The 26,123-nt window shown below is 33.7% G+C and overlaps 2 protein-coding genes and 1 pseudogene across 3 annotated transcripts in view; all 3 read left to right on the forward strand.

Moving 5' to 3' along the window:
• The first annotated feature begins 3,120 nt into the window (after window positions 1-3,120).
• On the forward strand, window positions 3,121-9,799 carry LOC111380228 (annotated as a pseudogene).
• Window positions 9,800-10,276: 477 nt separating this feature from the next.
• The window catches only part of LOC111380231, a 49,934-nt gene continuing 34,087 nt past the window's right edge, over window positions 10,277-26,123 (forward strand). Inside the window, exons 1-2 of one of the 2 annotated variants that reach the window (XM_023003731.1) lie at window positions 10,291-10,784; window positions 12,549-12,836. In XM_023003731.1, coding sequence (XP_022859499.1) covers window positions 10,428-10,784; window positions 12,549-12,578 — 387 coding nt within the window. In that variant the 5' untranslated portion in view covers window positions 10,291-10,427 and the 3' untranslated portion in view covers window positions 12,579-12,836. Of the gene's footprint in view, window positions 10,785-12,548; window positions 12,837-26,123 lie in introns of those variants that run through there. The other variant, XM_023003730.1, reaches the window with a different exon arrangement.
• Window positions 14,035-16,221, forward strand: LOC111380229. Its single transcript, XM_023003727.1, has one exon. The coding sequence runs from the start codon at window positions 14,181-14,183 to the stop codon at window positions 15,426-15,428; it is 1,248 nt and encodes a 415-aa protein (XP_022859495.1). The 5' UTR covers window positions 14,035-14,180; the 3' UTR covers window positions 15,429-16,221.

Below are 26,123 nucleotides of genomic sequence, written 5' to 3' on the forward strand. Positions count from 1 at the left end.
TCCAATTTTTTCTTACTTTTTAACCACACATTCTCTATCAATCACTATTTAAAAATGCATTCTTTCACTTAAAATGGGAATCAAACAAGGGCATAATATGTTTAGGGAAAAAACCCAATATATTAAAAAGCTAAAAAATCATAGTAAAGTCTAAATTAATATATTGCAGAGAGAACTACACCACTGAACACAAGAAACTAAGTGATTGTGAAAAATTACTTCCTAAACAGGCTCTAAGTACCATTGTTGAAGGTCGATGTTGGTCTGCTTGCTGAGCATTCATTTGGTTGCAGTGCATGTGGTCCAGGGGCTAAGCTGAGTGGTGACCTTTGAAAAGGGGGCTGTATTTTTAGCTGGGATTTCCAGTTCACCCGATATAGCTTTTAGTCATATTCTCTATAGCATGGATGTGAGACTCTGTTTTCATATATATGTCACCCATTGAACCATTTTTTTACATTTTCCACTTCACATGGCAGCACTGCACAACACATTAACTGCAGAAGTTCAGCGTCTAAAGCTTGCCAACATGGAGATCAGGGATGAGGGAAAAACGTCTAATTGCACAAGCCAGCAGGGACAGATGAAGCACCACATCTTTCAGATGCAGCCCAATCAAATCCAATGATTATCAGTTGCCGCATCCACTGGCATGACCCCAGCTTCCGCTTCTCCTACTTCGGCAAAGTCAACTTATGTCGAGCAGTAGGGGCCAATCCCGAGTTTAGTTACCTTACTGTTCTTTGAAATATTACTGAAGATTTCACAGTGTTTGAGATTGTTTTAGTGGAAAGTCTTGTAGAAAGTCTGTTCATTTTGTTACATATATTTCAAACTACACAGTGAATAAATGTTTTGTCCGTTTGACTAGTTTTTATTACATAATGATGAAGCGCAGTTTTGAATTTTATTTTTTAAGTCTATGAAAAATAATAAGAAAAATGTTATTCACATCTAATGGACATGGTTAGTGTGTATGTAAAAGTAAGAGTAAGATTATTGTAATGTTCTCCAATGAATAAAAAAAAAAAAAAAAAAAAAATAAAATTAAAAAAAAAAAAAAAACAAAAAAAAAAAAAAAAAAAAAAAAAAAAGTTACATTGAATAACATAACGATGACATCATTATTAGAGACATAGATTCTAGAGGTCAAGTCTTAAGTCTTACAATATTAGGTTAAATAAGAGGTTTTTCTATTTTTAATAATATTTAGTTATTATAAATCAATAAATAAATAATAACAATTCCTTGGAATTTACACACATTTTATACATAATTTTTAAATTTTCACCATAAATATAATTCTCAAAATCATAAATATTTCAGGTTAATACTGCGTTGTTCATACCCAAAGAAAATTATGTTCATGGATTGAGTTTGGAATGGGTTCAATTTTTGTCGACATCATTTACTTTCAAGTTTGAGCAATGATAGATTTTCTTGTTCATTGGACTTCAAAAGGAGAAAATATTACTTATCGAACAAAAATATGAATTTTTTTCCTCCTACGCGCATCTTAAACGATTGACATAGAATTGATTGCCCTTGTCAAGCCTAAATGATTGGTTGTACATTTCCTCTCTCACATGTCTGTATGAACCTTTTAGAACACAAGTTAGTTACTCATATAGCCCTTTTTTTAAGCCCTATTTTCTAAAAATTCATTTTTTCAAAATTCATTTTTAACCATATGTTTTTCAATAAAATAATATTATATGTAAATTTAAACATTTCTTTAATTTTTGACCATACAATCTCCATCAATCTACTATTTCAAAATACATTCTTTCTCTAAAATGGGGCTCAAAGAGGGGCGCCCTATTTGATTTTTATGAGATTAAATTTTTTTTCTACATATTCATTTTCAACAATATAATCACACAATAAAATATTCTATACGTAAATTTAAAAATTTTACGTACTTAATAATTACACATTCTCCAAAAATTCACTATTCAAAACATTATTTTTGATAAATAATGGCTACAAAACAAGATTCAAATAATATATACAAATAAGTAAACTTCGCTAGTTCGCTTAGATATTTTCACGAGAACCCTTAAAGTAAACAAACAACGGTAAAACAATATCATTTTCGTAATACTTTGTTTGGAAATGCAAAATATAAAATAGAATAAAAAATGAATTCAAACAAATTAGAAATGATCTAATGCCCACAATGGACATCAGTAATAATACCCACCATGGACATGACATGACAATATCCGATGTTGCGACGAGGATATTGTTAATACCTATATTGGATATTATAACCCATATCCACCCTATGCATTAGATCAAAATCGTCAAACAATTATCTCCATTTTATTTACTATTATTAATGATAATCTTTAAGGTCATCTCCACAATTGCATCAAATTTTACACCATTTTGCACCAAATCTTGTACCAAATTAAAATTCATCTCCAACCATTACACTAAAATTTGCACTAAATGACAGTGTTTAACCATGTTCTTCCCTTTTTTATTCTTAATAATTTATTTATATAAAATATTATTTATGTAATTATTTTATAAATACATAAATTACTAAATAAATAATTATATTAAATTACGGAAAATATTAAATTCGTTAATAAATATAAAAAATATATTACAATTAATAAAGACACTACAACAATAAAAATATTAAATCATGTCATTAAAATATAATGCAATGCATTTTGAATTAGGATATTAAGAAGTCAAAATATTATTGCAATTTAATAAAAACACTACAACAATGAAAATATTAAATCATGCCATTAAAATATAATGCAATACATTTTGAATTAGGATATTAAGATATTACGAAGTCAAAATATTATTGCAATTTAATTCTCGAAATTCATGTCATTTTCTTTAAATAAAATTAGATTATCGTATGTATGTCGTCGTTTAATATATTTTATTTTAACTTTAAAAAATAATCGTATTTATTATATTTATTTTTTTCTTTTAATTAATTCGTTAATTATTATTTTTATATTTAAAATTTATTTTAAATACCAATAATAATATTAATAATTTATTATATTAAAAAATATATAGCACAAATATCCTAAATCAAGTTTTTTGAAAAAGGAAAAGTAAGAGCAAAAATAATATTCCACACTTTGCACCATCCATTTGCACCAGAATTTGGTGCATTTTGGTGAAATGGTGCATACATGGCCTAACATCCTCGGAAAACCCAAAAATGTAATCCACATTTTCCCCCTTAAGCTAAACCCTTATCGCCGATTTTAACCTCCTCAACCTGCTGTTTTTTGTTGTTAACGAGTTCATTTGGATCCAAGGTTTCCTTTGATTCAGTTTTTTTTCAAATTTGGAGTGGTTGAGCTGAGTTGGCAGGAGATGGGTTCAGTGGAGATGGAGAATAAGGGGGAACAGGAGGAGGTGGTAGGGAAGGGTGGAGAGCTGCTGTTCTGTGGGCCAACAGCTTGGGCCAAGGTTCGCGTAAAGGGGTCCCGGGAAGGAAATTTGGTTACTCCCACGAGGTTTCGGTCACTCATGGGCATCAATATTCGCTATGTTGCGTCTGGTTGTGGTATAGAAACTCAAATCTTACATCTGAATGTTTATAAAATTTACTTTTATTCTTGTTGGAAGTGGTAATTCCTGCGAAAATGACTCTTAAGAACATGTCGGCTAAGACATAAAAAAGTGAACTTCCTTCAAAACTAACGACTTGCTATAAAAGAAACAAGTTTTGTTTAAAAAAAACAAAAAAAATGGAAGCAACTTTTTAAAAGTAGAAACATCCTTATTAAAAAAGTTTCTTAAAGTTAACTTTTATAAGCTTCTATATGTTTGGCTGAGCTTAAAAGCTACTTATTTACTCTTTTAGGCTTAGGCAAACATGCTCTATATATAAGTTTCAGAAGCAGTTCTACTTGGTTTGTTGCCTTATAATTTTGGTCATTATTGTTAAATGTGAATGTGGGTGTTTGTTTTTCTAAATTTAATGTTGATTAATATGAAATGCAGTGTCGTGTCATTGTGTGGCATTGGATATGGAAGGTCGATGTTATACCTGGGGACGCAATGAGGTATGTCCAGTTTCAGCTGGTAGTTCTTTTATTTTTGATTTATAATTGTTTTATAAATAGATCTTTTTCTTTTTGTTTTCTTATTCCATTTTTGGCAAATGTAATGTATGTAGAAGGGGCAGCTTGGCCTTGGAGATACAATCCAACGCGACAAGCCCTCAGTAGTTTCGGAATTGTCCAAGTAAATTGCTATTTTATTCTGCCCTCTCATTCAGTTGGATGTTAATAGTTTCTATATTCCTGAATTTTGTTTGAGCTATTTATTCAAGAAGCTTTCTTTGTCCTTTTTCCTAATTGGCTTGGGATTTTGTCAAATTACGTTTCAATTCATTGTATTATATGCATACCTGAACTATGTTCATGCCAATCTTAAGTACATTCTAGTCCACTATCACATGTTCTGCTCATGTCGTTAGGGGACATGTCCATTTATCCAGGCATTTTCTGCCAGTCATCGAGATCAGGTGAACTGAGCAAATATGAACTTTCTTTCTTTCCAGGCATAAAATCATTAGAGCAGGGGCTGGAAGGAGTCATACTGTAGTAGTAACAGAAGACGGGCTGTCTCTTGCTTTTGGTTGGAATAAACACGGTCAACTTGGTTCAGGTTCAATAAAAAATGGTGGGTTCTAAACTGAACCTGAATTATCTTGTTTGGAAAATGTTTGCCAACAATATCTTTACTGCCCTGATCTAACAAATTATTATGTGGTTTCTATCCGATATGCATTCTCTTGCTTGGGATGTTACCATTATAAGTGCTGGTTTTATTATTTTTTCTATACAACAATTCTGAGGAAGGGTGTACTCATTTTGGAAATTATTAAGGTCATTTTCACTTATTTCCTTTTGTGTACATTGTTGTTGTGTATTTGGCTAATAATATCTATGCTTTTCTCCTGTGACTCTACAGAAGTGGAACCATCTCCAGTTCAGTGTCTGGTGTCTGAGGCCAAAACTACTGCTTGTGGGGGTGATTTTACTGTGTGGCTAACTCCTGTCGAAGGAGCCTCTATATTGTATGATTCGTGGAAGTAATTATGTTTTCTACTGCTTGTGAGGGGTGATGTTGCTCGATGGCTTTTTTCCCCCTTTCAAATAACTACTGATAATATCCTGATATTTTCAACCCATTCCATGTTTCTTAGGACTGCTGGTCTTCCACAGTATGGGCAGCTTGGGCATGGTACCGACAAGGAGGTACGGTTGAGAAAGTTAAATCTCTAGTTATGCTCATTCATTTGGGCATACTTTTAATTCAAATTTTTTTAAAAATATATTTTAATTCCTTGTTTTATATGGTTCATTAAGGCACTTTTATCTTTAAATTTGTAAAATTTCCAAACAAGTTTAATCAATTTTTTTGCACAATTTACTTGATTTTTCCATACTTCGACACTGGTGTTCGTGTCACTCCAGTAACAATGGGAAGCTTGCCCTTTTCCCAAAATGTTGGCTTCATTCTGTTATGCTTCTTGTGTTTGCCTTTCTGGCTATCCTGGGTTTTATCTGGATCATGAAGTTTCTGATGCACAGTTTTATCTTTGAATACCAGTACCAAGATTACTACATTTGAAGAAGGAAAAAAAAAAACTATTTCATTTAGTAAGGAGCATGTTTTATGTTTTTACATGGGTGTGATATCACATATCGGGTGTAAAATTTGCAAATTGTGAGAAAATTTATCACAGATCACTATGAAATGAAGGCAATATGTTTGCTTGTCAGCACCGTAACCTTGTGGAATGTTGTTTACATGTTATTTCATTTATTTGAGAAGTTATTCCCAGTAAAATAGTAGCTTTTTCGAATCTCTATGATCTGATTTAGCTGTGGTGTCCTGGATTCCCAAATTATAACATATTTAGATTTATACATTCACGTATCTCTACTCTTTAACTTAATTTCCGTTGCCCACAGTTTTGTCATTCACGTTAATTTTGTTTCTTTGTGTAATTAGAAGATGCTTTTTTCACTGGCAGTACAATACCAAAGATAGCTCTGTGAGGCTTGCTTATGAAGCTCAACCCAACCCTCAAACTATAGCTTCTGTTGCTGAAGAGACCATAGTCAAAATTGCTTGCGGAACAAATCATACAGGTACTTCTTAAAATTAGCCTGCCTCATGTATTTTGTATTCTTGCATTGGCCCAAATCAGTTTACTGTGTGTCTTATGATGTAGTTTACGTATAACTCTTGTTTGTTTGAATTTTCAGTAGCTGTGGATAAAACTGGCTATGTTTACACGTAAGTTCTGCACTTTTGTGTACCATAGTTCATGTTCTGTTATTTGGTGATTTAGCTAGGCAAGCCTAAACTTGTTCTGTATTTTTGAATATTGGGTGGTGAGATCTACCAGGTGGGGCTTTCGTGGTTATGGAAGGTACTTGCTATAAATTTTACATATTGCATGATTGTTTTATTTTGTCTTGAAAACCTTTATTGGTATTTGTGACCTTAATCACTTAGCTGCTGGCAACAGGCTTGGACACAGAGAACAAAAGGATGAATGGGTTCCACGCCGTGTTGATGTTTTCACGAAGCATAATATTCTCCCTCCGGATGCAATTGTTTCCGCAGGGTCTGTCAATTCTTCATGTACAGCTGGTATGATTTGGGACCTTCTTGCTGCAACTTTCTTTTGGGTTCATTCTCTTTGCTCCTGCTGGTTGCAGATGAGAAAATCCCCCCAAAGGTCACTAAACTTTGCCAAAATGCCTTAAGAGGCCACCGAATTTCAAAAAGTCCCTAAACAGTCACTGAACTTTGCCGAAGTCCCCCCAGAAGTCACCAAACTTCAGAAAGTCCCTAAATGGTCACTAAACTTTGCAAGAGGTCCCTAGGAGGTCACCCAACTTTGCAAATTTAGGACCTCATACATCATTAGTTGAGTGACCTCTTGCAAAGTTCAGTGACCATTTAGGGACTTTCTGAAGTTCGGTGACTTCTGGGGGGATTTCGGCAAAGTTCAGTTATTGTTTAGGGACTTTTTGAAATTCGGTGGCCTCCTAGGGCATTTTGGCAAAGTTCAGTGACCTTTGGGGGGATTTCCTCGGTCGTAGATTGTGTAGTTTGCTGATATCCATCAAGATATGGCTTCTGAAGGCTGCTTGGCCTCGATGCTATGCACAGAATGGCATGAATTGCACTATGATTTCTTGTTCTCCTCATGCAATGAAAAGAAGATTAGGAGAGTCTCTACTCTTATTTATTGGTTGAGCCATACTAACCTACCTATTGCATCTCATAGGAAGGGAAGATCTAAGTAGTTGAATTTTCCCTTTGTTTTGTTGCTAGTATTAAATTAGCATTCATGTATACCAAACGTGTTGGTGGAAATATGTAGCCTTTTGCAACCTGTAAAAGTTCACCTTTTCACAATAATGTCAGCTCGTCACTCATGCTGTAAGTTCGTTGTTGTGTCATCTAAATATAGAGGTGTGAATTTTCTTGAGTATTTTAGTTACCAGATAAATATCTGGACAGTTTTTGCTTCATTTTGCATGCACATGCAGATGATATTATACCAGAAGTCCTCAATTTATGTCTTCCTGAATAGGTGTATAGACTTAATGAGTTACAGAAGTACAGATCTTTTGCAGAACTAGATAATTCTAAAACTGCTATTGAAATTTCATTTTTTTCCCAGGAGGAGGACAGCTTTACATGTGTGGCAAGATGAAGGTCAGTGGGGATGACTGGATGTACCCTAAGCCTCTCATGGATTTGAGGTTCTGCTTCGTGTCATTGATATAAGCTCTCTTCTGATTCATTAGAATAAACATCTTCTTTATTCCTCTAAAATGATCTCTAGCAGAGGTTTTTTTGAATGTATCGCAAGATGTAAAATTATTGAAATTGATTAAATTAGATATAAAATTCATTTGGGATTATCTTCCTTTCATATTAGCTAGTAGTTTTAGCAAATTTAGGTGCTCGAAAACATATCACGGTTTCTGGTTCCATGAAAAGATTCCCTGTAGGAGTTGGCTTGTGCAAGCCTCAATACACCCTTACCTTTTGTCCTAATGATCTTTGTGCACACTTAATATCTTCTGTGTCTTATGTCCTTGTTTCTTTGTTTATGTCATTCTAATCTGAACGTTATGAAAAACAGTCTCTGATTATATTATCATGTTGAATGCTAACAATCCACAACCAATTCTGAGTTAGGTTGAACTATTGGTTTTTGGGCCTCCCATTTTCTGTATATCAACATATAGATACAATCTCCCGACTTGGATTGTGCCTTTTTTGCAGGTTTTTCTTCATGTGAAATTACTCGAATGAATTCTTTATTTTCGAAATTTTGTACTGCTAATAATTTGGCATTCTTCTGCAGCGGCTGGCACTAAACTGCATGGATTCAGGCAATATGCACCATTTTGTTGGGGCTGATTCCTCGTGCATAAGCTGGGGCCATGCACAATCTGGGGAGCTGGGATATGGACCTAAAGGGCAAAAGTATGTGATGGTTTCAATATATACACATTTTTGCCTGCACACTGACACGCACACATACGTTTACACACACACATTGAAGACTTTATTTTATCTTATGCTGTTTTTTATTTATCCTCTTTTCAGATCTTCCGCTAATCCTAAAAAAGTTGAGATTCTGGAGGGAATGCATGTTTTTAGGTCAGTGTTATTGCATTTGATAATACTTTGGTGAAACTTAAATTATTAAAAGCTAAAATAAGTCAATTCTTCCGTTTAGTGTTGCTTGTGGATATGCCCACTCCATGGTGGTTGTGGATAGAACTAATGTTTGCTGATCGACTTGAACAGGTAAAACTTTCTTCACTGAACTTGTCTGGCAGAGTGCTTATGGGGTCAAACAATTAATTGAATCCCAAATTACCATTTCTTAACTGTGATTCTATGATCATCCACAGGACAGCTTATAGAGATTTAAGATATGAAGCACTGAAGTATGTGTAGTTGTGTCTAGATATGGAGTAGAAAAGTGCACGATCTCACATATGAACATTTTTTGTGAACCAATTTTGTGGTCCTGTCCACGATATACCAGTTGGTCTAGGCTTCAGAATTGCTAAATGTGTAGACTCATGTAAAGGTGAAGAAGGCTATGTGTAATTTTTTCTTTCCTTTTTATTAACAGCTTGAAGTGTATGATGGCAAAGCTGGCAGTGAAGGTATACTTGAATAAATAGATATGTTCCATATTGTGTATTTCTTGTAGCAATATGTTTTTCTGATCTATAATTCTTATTTATCTGCGCAGCTGTGAATGAACCTGATAACGGAACTTATGTTCCTGAAAAATCTACCAGAAAGAGCTCTGCTAAGAAATCTGAAAGCTTTAAGAAGAGGAAGAATTCAGAAAGTGAATCTGATTCTGAAGACGAGGAAAATAGTGATAATGAGAGTGAAGGAGAACTGAATGGGCAGGCAAAACATCGGAAAATAAGTGGTGGAAAGGCTACAGGCGAAGGACGAGGACCAAATACAGGAGGAAAAGGATCAGGTAAGAGGGGAAGACCTGGGAAGTCATGAGCATCAGTTTCCTGATTCATATAGGAGTTTTTGTGGTCCATTGAGACCTTTTTTGTTCTTTCATTTTTACCAAATTGCCGGGATGAATTGAAATGAAGCCCGGAAAGAATTCGTTCTCAATGAGCATTAATTGCTTTGTATCTGGCAAAGGGCCAATTTTGAAGAGGTTGCGTGTATTTAACTATCTATGTGCTTTGCAGGGAATGAAAACCTGTTACTGATGTCATATGCTTCATGTTTGTTTTCGAAGTAGCTTATTCTTACAGTGAAAATAATGAAGAGAATCTCGTCTATTTGGCCAAGGGATTATTTAAGTTGATGGTTCAAAACGTTGTTGCGTGCAGTTTATTCCTTCGATAGTTCAGTTGGTGAAGGTTTTACTAGTCTTCTAGTTATGTGATAATGATGTTGATACTACGTTATTAGAACATGCAAATTTAAAGCAAGCGTAATCTGAGTGATGGATGTAGCGTAATTTTTTAAAGTTCAATGACCATACAAAAATATTTTGAAGTTCAATCGATAATTTTTTCAGTATATGAAACATTAATTGTGCTGGTTGTACAGAATGGGTTTTACACCTTTCTTAACAGAGTAGACACAAGGAGTGGGGTCTCGATTATTTGCATTTTTTATTATGTGGAGTCGGCTCGGGTCTCAATACGAGTATCTGTCGTTCAATGTGTCAAGCATTTTGTGAGACGAGTTTTATTCCACCACAAAATAAGAACTTCGGCTATGCACATGGCAAAAATATTAAAGGGATCGAATAAAAAATTGTGCAGACTTTAGCCAAAACCTATTTGCGGCTCCTTTACACCAGATAGACGGGGCTAAATCCTGGAAGTCACAAGATGTTAAAGTTCTTGTCGAAGGTGAGAATCGAGTTCAACGCGCTAGACCCACGAATAGCTTCTTGCATGGAGTTCTTGGCGCAGTGCAATGCTCGCAAGGCCAAGGAATCTAACCCGTCTTGCCAGGTCCAAGTCAAGCGCCGCACCGACGATTATCCGCCGAAGATTACTGTTACATTTGTCAACGGCGTTGAAGAAACTTTCGATGCGACCTCGACCCCCGCCCAGACCATCCGTAATTTGATTCTTGACAAGGGTAGTCTCCTCGAGACGGAGCAGATGTTTCGCGAAGCTGGTGAGCAGTGGCCTGTTATTGTACCTGAAGAAGAACTTCGCCAACCATTCACCGGAATTAAGGTAATTGATTGAGCCTTTTTGGATTGAATATGAGGGTTTTGGGTTGTGATTGGTTTTGTGGATTCTTATGCCATTTGGTTTAATCAATTCGTCGAACAGGTGAGGTGGTTAAGTACTTGGGGTTTAAAGATTTCATCTTTGTTGATGTTTTGTCTTCTATTAGAGCACTTGTTATAAGAATTTCCCTTTTACGATTATGATAACATTATTTTCCGGAAGTGTTTAGACAAAAATTTATAATTTGATGGTGTGAATGAGAAGGTGCTGTGTTTATGTATTGATGGTTTGGATTTCTTGATTGAGACAATTTGTCGAGCAAATGGTTCATTTTACTATGCCAGAGTCTGAAGTTTTCTTTCTTTTCATGGGTTTAATAGGTTTCCTTTGTGTTGTTTGGCTATTTGACTAACTTTATAACATTTTTGTGGACTAAGTTGGTGGATTTGGATAGGGTCCGGTAGTTTAATGAGGCACGCATTTTTCTTCTTAATGAGGGAGCTTTACAATTACAGCATGCACTGGTTGCTTGGTGAATAAACGATTCATATTTTGCAATTTGCAAAGTCATACATTCTTTGAATATCAAGCTTCAAATTGAGCAATGTTATTATCAGTCATAAATAACTCAGATCATCTAACAGTAGTTATTTGATCGGAATGAGCAGTCTGTCCATTATCACATCTCTAACAAGTGAGAAATTTATCTGTGACCTCCAATCACTTGTTAATGGATGCTATTAGATTTCTTGAAATCTAATATTGGTTTTTTAATTCGACCTAGAAATTTCCACCCTTCATGCTTAGAAAGAAGTGGTGACATGGCAAATACAAGATTTCAACCTTCGTTATTTGCTTACTGGACCATTCAAATTACGTCGCCTTTGGTTTTATCGCTTTCATCTGTGGAAAAAAGGATAGAAGTAGAAAATCGTAGACATTAAGTGTCCAAGCACTCGGTCTTTTTTGTCGGATGTTAATATCAAGATTTTTGTTATCATTACGGAAATTTGATTTGTTGAAGTTTTAAGTGCTTGTTAATTTCTTGTTAATCTTGACTTACTTTGAGGTTGAAATCATTGATAGCAAAAGTTCATAACAAGCCAATGCAAGAGTATTCTGAGATACAATGCTGCATAGAATTATATATGTTCTCACTGACTGGATACTGATCAAAATGGAGTTGATCAATCTGACTTTTGAGTTGTGTTGGCTATAATCGTACAAAAATGATTCTATATTTAGGGTAACTATGGTATTCTTCATGGTTTTTATTGCCATTTTAAAGATCCCCTCCCACTCCCTAAACTAGTTGATATTGCTCTTTTTTCCTCTTTATTTTTTTATTTTTTTTGTGTGCTGGGTGTTGAAGGTGTAAATCTAAAGGATTTCCACCCGGTCTAATGCTTTGCCATAAAACACTTGTTATGGTGCTGGTATAGTGGAGAAATGTTGGCATGCTTAGATACAAGGTTTTACGAGTTGTAAATAGATATGGTGGCACATTTTGTCATATAGTAAGTGTAAGCTTTCAACATGCAAAAAGAATACTTATTGGGTTCTTTAGTTCAGCATTCTTGTTATCCTAAGTTTGGTGCCTCTTTTGCGACGTTTCGTGTTCGGCTCAGCTTATAAGATGCTTGTTTTTGCATCTTATTTTAACAGAAAAGAGGCCATTGCTGCCTGAATAAGATGCATATCTTCAAATTGTCAATGGCATCATAATATCATGCCTTCCATTTATTTATTCCGTTTTCATTTTTGCAGCTAAGGAAAGCGGAAGAGAAGAAGCAGTAAGTTGTGACATTCAGCGTGTTTGAGCCGTTCTGATGGCTTCAAATCGACCACACTAAATTAGGTTATCCATTAAGGGAATTACAATTACAGGCTCAATTTTGAGGTCAATGCTTTCTTGCAAATTTGTTCTTGACATGGATAAATAAAACATATGAGGCGGAACTTTATTTTTAAGTTTCCAAGTCTGAATTGTTCATCTTGCACGTCTGTGGAATGTTCTTGATTATTGAAAGATGTTGTTGCAGTTCTTGACAGTTATCAGGATTTCTTTTTTGAGTAACATACATAGAAACTGTGATGGGAATTATAATTAGAGATGCACGAGACAGTAAGAGCATATTTAACTGTGTTTAAAAGTAAGTCAAAATGTGACTTAAGAAAATGGAATTGGCCACCATTTTCTCCCGAGTGGTCATTCCGACTAGTTGGTGACTATTTATCATATCCATAAGCATGCTTGGCAACCTTTTATCAAAAATTGACGCTCAAAATTCAAGCATTTATATGTTACTATTGTACCCAATCTTTTATCATGTCTCAACAACAAAAAAAATTATGAAAAATATAGTTTACTTGATTTAAAGTAGTGTTCTAAATAACGCGCCAATACGCGCTTTGACGCGAGGTGAGGCTTAGGCACCCAGCAAAGTGCGCCAACTTGGTGCATTATTTGGTGGTCAATGGACGTGAGGCGAGGCTAAGGCGCCTAGGCAAGCATTATTAGGTTTTTTTTCTTTTTTTTTTTCCCGTTTCTTTTTTTTTTTCAATTCTTTTAAGTTAAAACTTATAATTATTAAATGATTTTTTTGTTCATTAAAAATTTAAAATAAGCAAACGCTTTTTAACACCTTTTTACGCATTTGCCTCTCCTAATCTCGCATAGCACGTAGATTGGCATCAATTCATCGTCACGAATTACGCTTTTTAGAACATCGATTTTAAGTGTTAAAATACTTTCTTTTGAAATCAAACTTGGTCGGGTTGTCAGGTGCCCGGTGGTTTAACTGTTAAGTGTTTCAATGATATGAACGGTTTAAGGTCTGGTTCATAAATTTTTCGAGATTGATAGATTTAATTTGATTTTAATAACTCTGAGTTCATTTAACGAGATAGCTTCACTCTCACTTGAATCTTGGACTTGGTCCTTTCATAGTCAGTGCTTGTTTGAACCACAAAAATAACAAATTTTTTAAACTTTATTTGATTACTTATAAGTAAATATTTTAAAGCTTAACCTAGCGTGATCGTCACAAGACTTTCCTCATAACCAAAAAGCTTAATAGATTTCGTTATAATTTGATTCTTTGAAGCATGCCCCCACATAAATGGGTAAACGTGTACGGTTCGGATTCTATGACCTTCATTAAACTCCAACCGACAAATGCAATGATCTATAACCAAGCTCTAATTTCTCCTTAAACAGGCTTGTGTCCTAATCAAGCTTTTTAGTCTATTCCTCATCAATCCACTACTCGCTCACGGTTTCAAATCTCGCAGTTCTCTCACCTCGATCTCTCTCTCTCTCTCACACTCACAAACATACGGATTGCTCTCTCTATTACAGAATCGAATCAATTAATTAGTGGAAACAGAGCAAGAAAAATGGGCTCTGTTTCGTTGAAACTAGGAGATGGAACCGCAAGATTCAAGCGGGCATCAGTGTGTACATCAGCAGTTAATATGTTGATGCTATTTTCTGTAATCATTACCAACATTTTTGCTTTCTATGCTTTCACATACCACCCTACGAAACTTCATCGCTACCATAATCCCAAGAACATAGCTCTGATCTCGGAAAAAGTGTCCTTGATCCTAAGAGAGATTGATTCTTCACAGAAAAAGCTAGCTCAGATGGAGAAAGAGATCCTGGGTTATGAAAGCATCGATCTTTCCAGACCCAACATTGCAAATGAGCTGAAAGAGTACTTGAAGCACCATGAATTGCCTTTGGGGAAAGATTCGAGAACTGGGATCACTGAAATGATGGCATCTGTGGGGCATTCCTGTGAGAAATCCATGGATTTGTTGTCACAGTATATGAATTATAAAGTCAACGGGCCTTGCCCTGATGACTGGAGCCTTGGCCAGACGCTGATTCTTCGAGGATGTGAGCCTCTGCCGAGGAGGAGGTGCTTTGCAAAGACTACTCCCAAGGTAGAATTGCAGCCTTTTCCATTTTCACTTTGGAAAAATGTTAGTGAAAAGAGTTTTAGTTGGAGTGGTCTTGGATGCAAAAATCTTGCTTGTTTGAATAGTAAAAAATTGAATAAGGATTGTACCGATTGTCTTAATATAGTTAACGGTTATGAGACTCAGATATATGTTAAGGCTAAAGGGAAAAATGATTTCTTGATTGATGATGTGTTGGCTATGGGCAGCAGTAGGATTCGGGTTGGGTTTGATATCAGTGGAGGGTCCGGGACTTTTGCTGCTAGGATGGCTGAGAGGAATGTGACTGTTGTTACTGCCACGTTGAATGTTGATGCTCCTTTTAATGAATTCATTGCTGCAAGAGGGCTTTTCCCTTTGTATTTGAGCTTAGATCATAGGTTTCCATTTTATGATAATGTGTTTGATTTGGTTCACGTGGCGAACGGGTTGGATGTCAGCGGCAGAACTGAGAAATTGGAGTTCTTGATGTTTGATATTGACCGGATTTTAAGGGCTGGTGGGTTGTTTTGGGTGGATAACTTTCATTGTTATAACGATGATAAGAAAAGGGCTCTAACTCGGTTGCTAGAACGTTTTGGGTATAAAAAGCTGAAGTGGGTCGTGGGAGAGAAAGTTAATAGTTCAGGGAAATCAGAAGTTTATTTGTCTGCTGTTCTACAGAAACCAGTAAGAATATAATACAATGATTTCTTCCGGGAAATTCTGGATGTAATACTAGTGTAGCAGCAATGGTTACAATGTAATTCATCTTCGTCCATTATTTTACATATTCGCAATTCGTTTGTAATGACAAATAAGTGAAGGGCATTGACTGTTTCTTTTCCAGATTGGTATTTGCAAGCAAGAACTGCTGATTTTCCCCGGTGAGGTTTGATATCTTTCTAAATGTAACTTGAAGAGCCTCGTTTTAACAACTAAGATCTTTTGTCATGAATGCTTTATGTAGCTGTTAATTGAGTTCTATCAGTAGAATTATTGAACATCATTTGTGCAGCACTGCCTTCTCTGTTTCAATCAGTGAGACATGCTATGTGAACTCAAGAACAGATTTCATCTTCACGGTAGTAAAAATTGATTCACTGCATTGTGTGGTGGGGAAAACTGAGAAACTCATGGGAGACAAGTAATTCTAAGTTTCATGTATTCCGCGTAATTCTTATTCCTGCTTCAAATTCATAGGTCTGCTTTGTTTCATCCGATGCTGTCATACACAACCTATAGTTGAATTTCCTAATGCTAGAACCTTATTCACATCAAGACCATGTCGAGGGTATATGACAGGATTTCAGAACAAAAGTATTGCCTCCAGTAAACCATTTTACAGATTTTTCGTTCCTTGTATTGTTATTTTATTTCCAGAAATTCATAAAAATATGAAACTGGGGCTTGCAAGTAATTTGATGCAAATCATGTTGTGATGTAATGATGGAATTTTAGTCTTTGCTTGCTGATATAAAGCCTCATTCCAGAATGGTTATATGCCTTTTTGGCCGGCATGCTTCATCATCATCATCATCATCATCATTATGTGACTAATTATTTTGAAAGTACCCTTGGTTACTTTTAAAATAAATAATTTCTTTACTTAAAGATATGAAAAAAGTAACTTAATAGACATCCTTGGAAACAAAAGCTTAAAAGTAAGTTAAATTGCTTTTAAGCTTAGCCAAACATGATGTAAAATACTTTATTTCAAGCTTTACTATGTGCTTTGATTGAGTTTTTCTTTCCTGTTAATTGGATAAATGAAACTGCTAGCTTGTCCCTGCACAACTAGTAAATTCAATAATCGCACGTCACTGGCATAACAAGGTCTTGGATCTATTTTCCCCTTGAATTCACAATAATATGAATATCTTAACTTTGTTTCAGATTCCCCAAGTCCACTTGTGTCCTTTTTTATTGATTTTAGCTATTGTATACCGTCTCCATTCGGTGGGATCTCCAAAGAGTAAAGATTTAAAATTTGATGAAATGTGATAAAAGTTGTGGATCCTATGAGATTGTGGTTAAATTTTAATTTAGATTTTTGTAACTTTTTTTAGCTAAATCAATTGGGATTCAGCCCCGTTTGAGTCACATTATTGTAAAAATAAGAATAAAAAATATAGTCGTCATCGATCCTACACAAAAGATAAAAAGTCAATTATGATGACTCGATGTAATGTATAACGGTCATATTTTTAATTTTAATGTGGAAATAATGGCACTCAAATAAGGCCTTAGTCTGATTTTAGTTGGAAATCTTCTTTTTCAATTCAGCAAATATCAAATTTCCATTGCACATTCATAATGAATTTTCTACACATTTCATGGAATATATTACTATTCCTCCTAAAAAGCTGTTATTATATTTACACGAACAGAACATTAATGACCCTAAGTTTTTGGTATTGAAGACTTGAAGTCTTTCGATACAATGAGGCAAGTTATTTGAAAGGCAATTGGAGAGTATAAACAAGTCTATGTTCCCACATCATCTAGAAGTTTTAAGTGATTAAAGTGGTGGCAGATTTATTGATTAAAATTATATATCATATTCACAAGTCAAATTCATTTTTTTTTAATCGAATGATGGCACATTCAAATTTGATTTGAACGCAAAACAGAATTCGACAGTTGCATCTCACAGTTCAATCTTGGAACTGGATTTATTGTTGCTAGGCAGTAATGCAAGCGTTTTATTGCTTTGTCTTTGAAGGTTACCTGGTAAAAGTTTGCTTCTGGTAGATTATCTATTCAGGTCCCCTGTATCATAAGAAATGCTATTAATGCCTGGAGGTATACTCAAAGGCAACCCTAAACTTGCTTCCAACTCAACAGGTGATACAAATAGACAGACTACGCCTTTCATGAACAAATTGAATCCACATGGGATCTTGCCTTCACTAGAAAATATTCATGCTAGCTAGCATTCATTCGATTACATGGCTCTATGCCAAACATAAGACTTCATACGTTAAAAAAATGTATTTTTAACTCAGAGTTATTACAATCCCACGCTTTAAAAAGAAAGCTCTAATTCAACCTTGCTTCATGGAAATTTGATAACCAAATTCCATATTTTCCTGATAAACAAATCAACTACATAAATTAGTGTGGACCATCTCGATTGAATCCTCCTTCGCCATTTACCCCTTGCAGTGCAGCAGAGTTTAAAAGCTGCATTTCCTCTTCACCCATCTGTTGAACTTCCGAGAGCGATAATATTCTGATGCATCTCACACAACCAACAAACTCCCTGCATAGTCGTGTAATGTTAAATTTTGTAAGAAAATGTGAAACAAATTCTTTGCACACGAGCAAGTGCAGAAATTTACAATGGTGAACTGTTATTATTAATGACCAAAATGAAATTACTTACGAATATTAGAGAAAAAATGGGACTTACTCCCAAGGATCATCCCCAACAAGAAGAACATCACTTTCGAAATCCACATAAACTAGCTTCCAATCATAACCATAGTTGTTGAGCAACCTTTCAAGTCCAAACATGCGTTCAATTTCAGAACGCAGTTTATATAATCAACTTAATTGATATCACCTATCACGAACTTGAAAAATTTTCAAATGAACTTTTAGCACCGTAACACTTTAACAATCAAAGTTCCAATCCCTCACAAAAATTACATTAAATCAACATTTTACACATGAATCTAACAAGTTCTAATAAAATGTATAATGTGATTTTATATTTAAATGAATTTATCATTTTGTGTCATTTAATAGCATGTATTCAATCGAAACTTTTAATGACTTTTTGATATTTAAAAAGTTTAGGGGTATTCAATTAAGACCTTTTGAGATTTTCTAAAAGTTACGGTGTATTCAATTGAGACTTTTATACGCTTTTAAGAAATTTCTAAAAGTCACAGTGTATTTAATTGAGACTCTTTAGAAATCTCTATAAGTTTTGGGATATTCAAATTTTAATGACTTTTATAAACTTTTATAAAAGTATCTGAAGTACTAACTTTTAAATAGAAAGTACTAGGTCTTAAATTTTGTCTCTCATTAATCACGAGATTTTGGAAGACTTTCACAATTTTTTTTTTAACTCTCTATGGACATGTACGATTAAAATTTATTTATTTATTTATTAATTATATTTATTTCCATTTTTTATTCTCTCTCTCTCTCTCTCTCTCTCTCTCTCTTATTATTTATCTCTATTTTCTATGAAAAAAATAAATTGAATTCTTGTAGCTTTTTTTTTTTTTGCTTTTTTCATTAATTTTTTTTATGAAAAAAATATTTTTTTTTATTAAATTGTAAAATTTTATATGAAAAGTTTATAATTAAATTTAAATATATTGATTTTTATTTATTTTGAAAGTATACTATACTAATAATATTGAGTCATATATATGTATAATTTTTATTATTATTTATTTTATTTGTCTTAAATTTTTATTTTTTCAAATGTTTTTATTATATGGGAAGAAGAAGGGGAAGGATAGAGAATTGAGGAAACTAATATCTCATATGTGAGAATTTCACACAATTGTACTAGATCCACTTGAATTATATTTCAAATAAAAGTCTTTAAAAATCTTTTAAATTCTACAAAAGTTTATAAAAAAAAATTTAAAATGAAAATCTATAGAAGTTAACGAAAGACTTCCACTAATTCCGTACAAATTTATAAAAGATTCACGAAATCATCAAAAGTTATCACCTAAAAGAAGCCTAGCAGAGTCTTTAGAAGTCCCAATTTAATACACCCCCTTAGTTGCATGTGCTTAGCACAAATGAGAATAAATAACATTGCTTGTTGAATTTTATATTATTTAATAATCTACACTCCACCTAATTACCAAATAAGCACCTATTTGGTAAAGATTATAATTTAATTTTTATCGTATATTTTATATGCATGCCTTTTTTTAACCACACGTTTCATCAACCTTTATTAAAATCTACTAAAAATCTAATTTTAATCTCTAACAGACGGTGGCTAAATAAAAAAAAGATTAAAAATATTATGTTAGAATACACACACACCCCCCCCCAATGAAAGCCAAACGGCCCAAACATATTTGGAGACTTGACAACAATGGAGTTAAAGCCCAACATCAAAAAAGGGATCACAGCCGTCCAGCGCTGGCAAGTTAAAACCCTAACATCTTAACACAGCCCTCGCACGTCAGATTATCTCTCGGGCAGTGGTAGCGAGTTAAGGCAGCCACCCTATCTGGATTCACTGATCGCCGGAGCCTAGAAGAAGAGAGCCTCCCTTTGCTAACAAAGACACGGGGAGAAAGAAGAAGAGGAAGAGAGGATTTGAGTTGGCTGTGAATATGTGATACGTGGGCGGTTGGGCTTAGAGTTAGTGGGCGGGCCTCTTTTCTTTCTTCTTTTTTTCTTCAATTAGGCAGGCCCAAATTAATGAAATTGAAATCTATCATTCCCCAATTCCTTTCTGTCAAAGTTCAAACTGGAGGCAGAGAGAACTCAGAGAAGAGCAGCGAACCCTTCCAGTAAGGTATGGAACTTTTGCACATTTTTTCTCTTAATAACATGAAAGAGCTTTCCCAGTGCCCTATATACCTTTTAGACTAAAATTGCTCTACGTAAATAATATTAAACTAAAAGCAGAAAGTTGCATAAAATTTCTATACAAAAAAAAACCCCACAAAATTGCTGATGAATGAATTTGGATTTGTAGTACTAATTTTTAATTATTTTTTCCTGATTTTGTATTTTATCTTTTGATTGTTTGGATCTGTATAATGATTAGAATATGTATATTAAGAAGAAGAGTCCATTTGATAATTGTGAATTAAGGATAGAAAATGAATGGATACAACTTAAATTTAATGGATTGATATTTAAGAAGTTGCTTCAGATTGGAGGTTGAAGGAGCCATTTCATGCTGCATCTCTGTCATTTGGATGGATTAACATTAATGTGAGATGGGTAGTGTTGGGTTGAAGTTTTAACAAATTATATGATAGCTTGTTTGACAGATTTTTTTCCCCAAAATATGAGACCCCGTAGAATTTAATTGTCCAAGTTTACAATTACCGAGTAGGATTGTATTGTCTATTTTTTTAGTATTTTGGGCAGGTGCAGAGCCAGCACCTGGCGATGGGGCGCGATCTCGCATGCTGACTCTGTCGAAATCTGTAGAACCGCCGGGTAGCTAATCGTTCACCACCAGCGAAGGCTTGCAGCAGTTGCAGCGCTTGGACCCTGGAGAAGGAAGACGATTCAAGCGTAGATGAAAGTGCAAAGGTCCCCTTTTTTTTGGACTTTAGTAATTGCGAATTTTGGACCTCTTATTGTTTAACCCAATTGTCCAATTAGCCAAGAATTGTGAAATGCCCAAATCCAATTCCCCCAAATTGCCCAACAGGGGATTTTTTAAAAAGGCCTAGTCAAGCCTTTCAAAAAAAATTGAGGCCTAACTTACTCCAAATAAGTTTTTATGGCATCTTTTATTCTAAAATGTCTAAATTATCCTTTTCTATATTGTTGGTAAGTCTTAAATGCCCTTTACATAAATGATTATAATATCATTTCTATAACATTTTCCAAAAAAAAGAACAACGAAAAACGACTCGAGTCGATTTAAACGACTACAGTCGTTTATTTTTTAAAATGAATCTAGTCATTTAAAACAACTTCAATCGTTTCATGAGAAAAACGACTGCAGTCGTTTAAAATAATTGTAGACGACTAGAGTCGTTTTTCATTTCATAAAAGCCTCAGCTTGTAATTTGTATGGTCATAACCAACTCAAGGCAAACAGAAAATCCATTTAGATCACAATCAAAAACATTTTTTAAAAGAAAAATGACTTTATTCATTTTAAACGACAGCAATCGTTTTTCATTTATCATTTTCAAGCTTGAATGATCTCTTGCCTTTTACTAAACGTAATAGTCTAACTTATTCAAAATTAATTGTAAGTCATGTATTTAAATCGAATACAGTATACTTGAACAATGTGCAGTGGAGCACAATAAACTCTATATGACGAACTTCATCTTCCACTACATTTTTAAACGAAATGGATTGAAATCAAATATGGTTTAAAAGATTCCTTATTTGATTAGCCTTTCATCTTTCATTATACATGAACTTTTTGAAACCAATTGTAAGTCGTATACTTAAATACTGATATGGTATGCTTGATCAATGTGTAATGGAGTAAAGTGACGAGTTTCCCTTCTTATATGTTTTTAAATGAAATAGGTTGAAATCAAGCATTTACTAAAATGTTAGAAGTTTGAAAGACATCTTTTCTTTCATTATAAATGACGGTTTAACTTGTTCAAAATCAATTGTAAGTCATGTAATTAAAAATTGAATATGGTATACTTGAATTGTGTGCAGTGAAGCATAATGAATTGTATAAAACGATGTTCATCTTCATATACTTCTTTTTAGATGAAATGAGTTGAAATCTAACACAATTTGAAAGTTTAGAAGTTTATCTGACATATTATTATATATGATGGTTTAATTTATCGAAATTAAAATACAAGTCGTATGCATGAAAATCGAATGCGAGATATTTGAACAGTTTGTAGTGGAGTATGACGAAGAAGTTCACCTTCCCATGCGTTTTTACACGAAATATGTTAAAATCAAATAAAATTTAAATGGTTAAAATTTTGATTGTCACGTTTTTCATTATAAATGATGTTTTAACTTATCAAAACCAATTGTAAAATGCATACTTAAGATTGAATACAATATACTCGAACTACGTATAGTTGAGCACAATGAGTTGTAATAACAAAATTCGTCTTCAATACATTTTGAAAGAAATAGATTGAAATCAAGTACATTCTAAAAGGTTAGAAGTACAATTGGCTCTTTCACTATACATGATGGTTTAACTTATCGAAATCAATTGTAAGTCGTATCCTTAAAAATTGAATACAGTGTACTAGAACAGAGTATAGTGGAGTACGATCCCATATATATTACAATGTATGCTTTATGTTATGAGTTTTTATCATAACTCATACTTAATTTGTGTTTTATGAATGTTGGACATTGTTTTTCATGTTCTTTTATTTCATATAACAAATGATGAATAAAAAACGACCCATGTCATTTAAACGACTGAACTCATTTTCTCTTAAAATGACTAGTCGTTTAAAATGATTAGAGTCATTAACAAGAAAATGACCGCAGTTGTTTAAAATTGTTGGCATATGGTCGACTTAATCCTAAATGTTTTGATCATAACAAATAAGATTATTTTTATTTCTAACAAATTCTTTTTAGTGATGATGGTTCAATGTTCAAATCAATCATGTATTATCGGACTTCAAATGAAGATCAAAGTGAAGCCATGCATTCAATTCAAATTATTCGAGGCAAAAAGCTTAAAAGATAAATGCCAAAAAAAAAAGATCAAGATCAAGAGCGTGAGAGACGACATCAATAAAAAATCAAGACGAGGCATACTTCGGAGGAAAGACTTGATTTCTTAGGCAAAATGTAAAGGTACTAATGCTTTGATATTTGGCAAAGAATAGTTAAGTTCAAAATCTTGCTATGCATTAAAAACAATTTTCGTGGACTAAGATAATTCGAATGCAATATCTTTGATCAAACATGAAAATGACTTTTAAAAATGATATATGGAATTTAAAGACATTTTTGTTATGAAACTTTAGTTAATAATATTCTCCAAAAGTCCATACAATTCAAAACTTTCAAATCGGAACAAAAGAGGCCAAAACGTGAAAAGACCTCACTGCCGGGGCGGTCGAGTGGACCGGTCGACCGGGCATGAGAGGCGGTCAACCGGACTCCTCCAATGATCCAAAATTTGACCATTCTGATTTCATATTTTTACTGTACAAATGGCTATATTGGTCTTCTGGACAAGAGGTGATCGACCGGACGAGTCATCCGCAAATTCAGACTTTTTAACATTTTGGACTCTATAAATACCCCAACCTCTTGCATTCATTAGCATCACTTCCAAGAGCATTAAATTGAGACACATTCAAGCTTTAACTCTCTACTCTTTATTTATCTCTATCAATTCATTCACTTTTGGAAACTTTTGATTGAGTTTACTTTTGAAAATCATTTCATTTATCAAAGTTTTTTTCAAACCTAACACTTGAGCTTCACTTATTGTCATTCATTAAAGTGTTACCCTACTTCTTTCCATTGTACTCAACTTTGAATATATCTTTATTGTGGAAGAAGATTCATTTCTTGTAAAATTTACTTTTGATTGAATTGTGGGTCGTGTTGAGGTCCCGGAAAGCTCAACGTTGTAAAAGGATCGGTGCTTCTTATTTGTAAGTCATCGAAAACTTTGTAGAATGTTGGATTGCACCATAAGTCAATCACATTTAGTGAAAAAGACCTTGCTCGTGGCGGAGAGTTTGGTAACGAGGGACGTAGATCATGATTGGATCAAACCTCCATAACACCTTGTTTGCATTCTCTATCCCTTTCTCTTGTTATTTTTCCAAGTTATCTTACTTGCTCTTTATTATATTTGTAAATTGTTTTTATTAGCACTTATTATTGAAAAAGTTTTAAATAACCAACTCATCCCCATCTTGGTTAGTCATTTTTGGGCTTTCAATTGGTATTAGAGCGAGGTACTCACTTTTAAAAGATTTTACAATATTGAGTAATGGCTAACCAAGTGTTTCAAACTCTATGGGGACACTCGACTAATCGACCCCCTTTTTTTGATGGCACACACTACAATTATTGGAAAGCTAGAATGATGATATATGTGCAATCTATTGATTATAATATTTGGGAAGTAATCGAATTTGGTCCATATGTTCCTACTAAAACTATTAAAGTAGATGGTAGACCAGATCAAACTATTTCCAAAACTAGGGAAGAATATGATGAAGAAGATAAGAGAAAATTGTCCTTAAATGCCAAGGCTAAAAATTTGCTTTATTGTGCACTTGATAGAAATGAATTTAATAGAAGAAGCACATGTGAATTAGCATATGATATTTGCCATGCTCTTGAAGTCACTCATGTTAGCACAAGCAAGGTTAAAGAAACAAAAATAAATTTGTTGGTTAAAGAATTTGAAAATTTCTTTCAGAAACAAGATGAGCCCATTGTTAATATAATTACACGTTTTACCGATATTGTAAATGGTCTTAAAGGTTATGATTGTAAATTTACTAACGGTGAACTTGTAAGTAAAATGCTCAGGTCCTTGTTGGAGGAGTGGAGTCCGATAAGAATGTTGATCGAAAATATCAAGGATATAAATGCATATCCTTTAGAGGAGCTCTATGGCACATTAATGACGTATGAGCTAAATAATGTCGAAGTTAAGGAGAAAACAAGAAAAAACGAAGGAGGAATCAAAGGAGCCTCTCAAACGACAAATTACACTAAAATCGACAATTGAAGAAGGAACATCAAAAGAAGACATGAGTGATGAAGAGCTCGATGACTTAGTTCTTCTTGTCAAGAAATGGAGAGGCTTTCGCCTCTAATAGAAAATTTCAATAGAAAGAAGAAAAAGAGGAAGAAAGAAGCAAAAAGATTATTGGCCATGATTGTAATAAGACAGGCCACAAGAGAACCAAATGACCAAATAAAAAGAAAAATTTCAAGAAAAAAGGCACTCCAAACAACATGGGATGATAGCGATAATGAAGAACAAAGTGAAAATGATAGTCAAAACGAAGTGACAAATATGTGTTTTATGGCAATCGAAGACGAGGTACGTTTAGATGAAAAATATTCTTATGATAAGCTTTCAAATTCTAATGATGAAATGCTTGAGAAATTTGAAAAACTTGCCTTAAGTCGTGCTATCCTTAAAAAAAAAAATTCTTTGTTGAAAGAAGAAATAACAAAGAAATAAATAAAATTTTGAAAAAGTAACAAAAAAATGTTGATCATGATTTTGTAGTAAAAGAGAACATTGCTTTGAAAGAAAAAGTGGATGACTTAACAAAAATCATTCATAAATTCACCGAGGGAAAGAAAAATTTTGATTTAATGCTTGATAGTCAAAAATGTGTTTTTGATAAAGGAGGAATCTGATATAAACCCTCTTTAAAACAAAAATCCCTCAAAAATATGTTTGTTAAAACTTCTAACACTACATGTAATTTTTGTAATAAGAGTGGACATGTAGCCTTTAATTGTGTAGCTAAAATAAGCTATTTTTTGAAAACAAGCATAAGTGGATTTTCCACTAGATTTAAAAAAGATAAAATTTGTGATGCTTGTCAATTTAGAAAACAAGTAAAAAATTCTTTCAAACCTAAACTTTATTCTTCAACTACAAAATCTTTACAACTTTTCCACATGGATCTTTTTGGACCTTTTAGGACGGCTAGCTTAGATGGTAAACATTACGCCTTAGTTATAATCGATGATTCTTCAAGATTCACTTGA

Source organism: Olea europaea, unplaced genomic scaffold (genome assembly GCF_002742605.1).
Source record: "Olea europaea var. sylvestris unplaced genomic scaffold, O_europaea_v1 scaffold2109, whole genome shotgun sequence".
NCBI classification, from domain to species: Eukaryota; Viridiplantae; Streptophyta; class Magnoliopsida; order Lamiales; family Oleaceae; genus Olea; species Olea europaea.

Bases quoted from the DNA above. Each gene is read 5' to 3' on its own strand.
- LOC111380229 (XM_023003727.1), top strand. From the start codon at position 14,181: ATGGGCTCTGTTTCGTTGAAACTAGGAGATGGAACCGCAAGATTCAAG.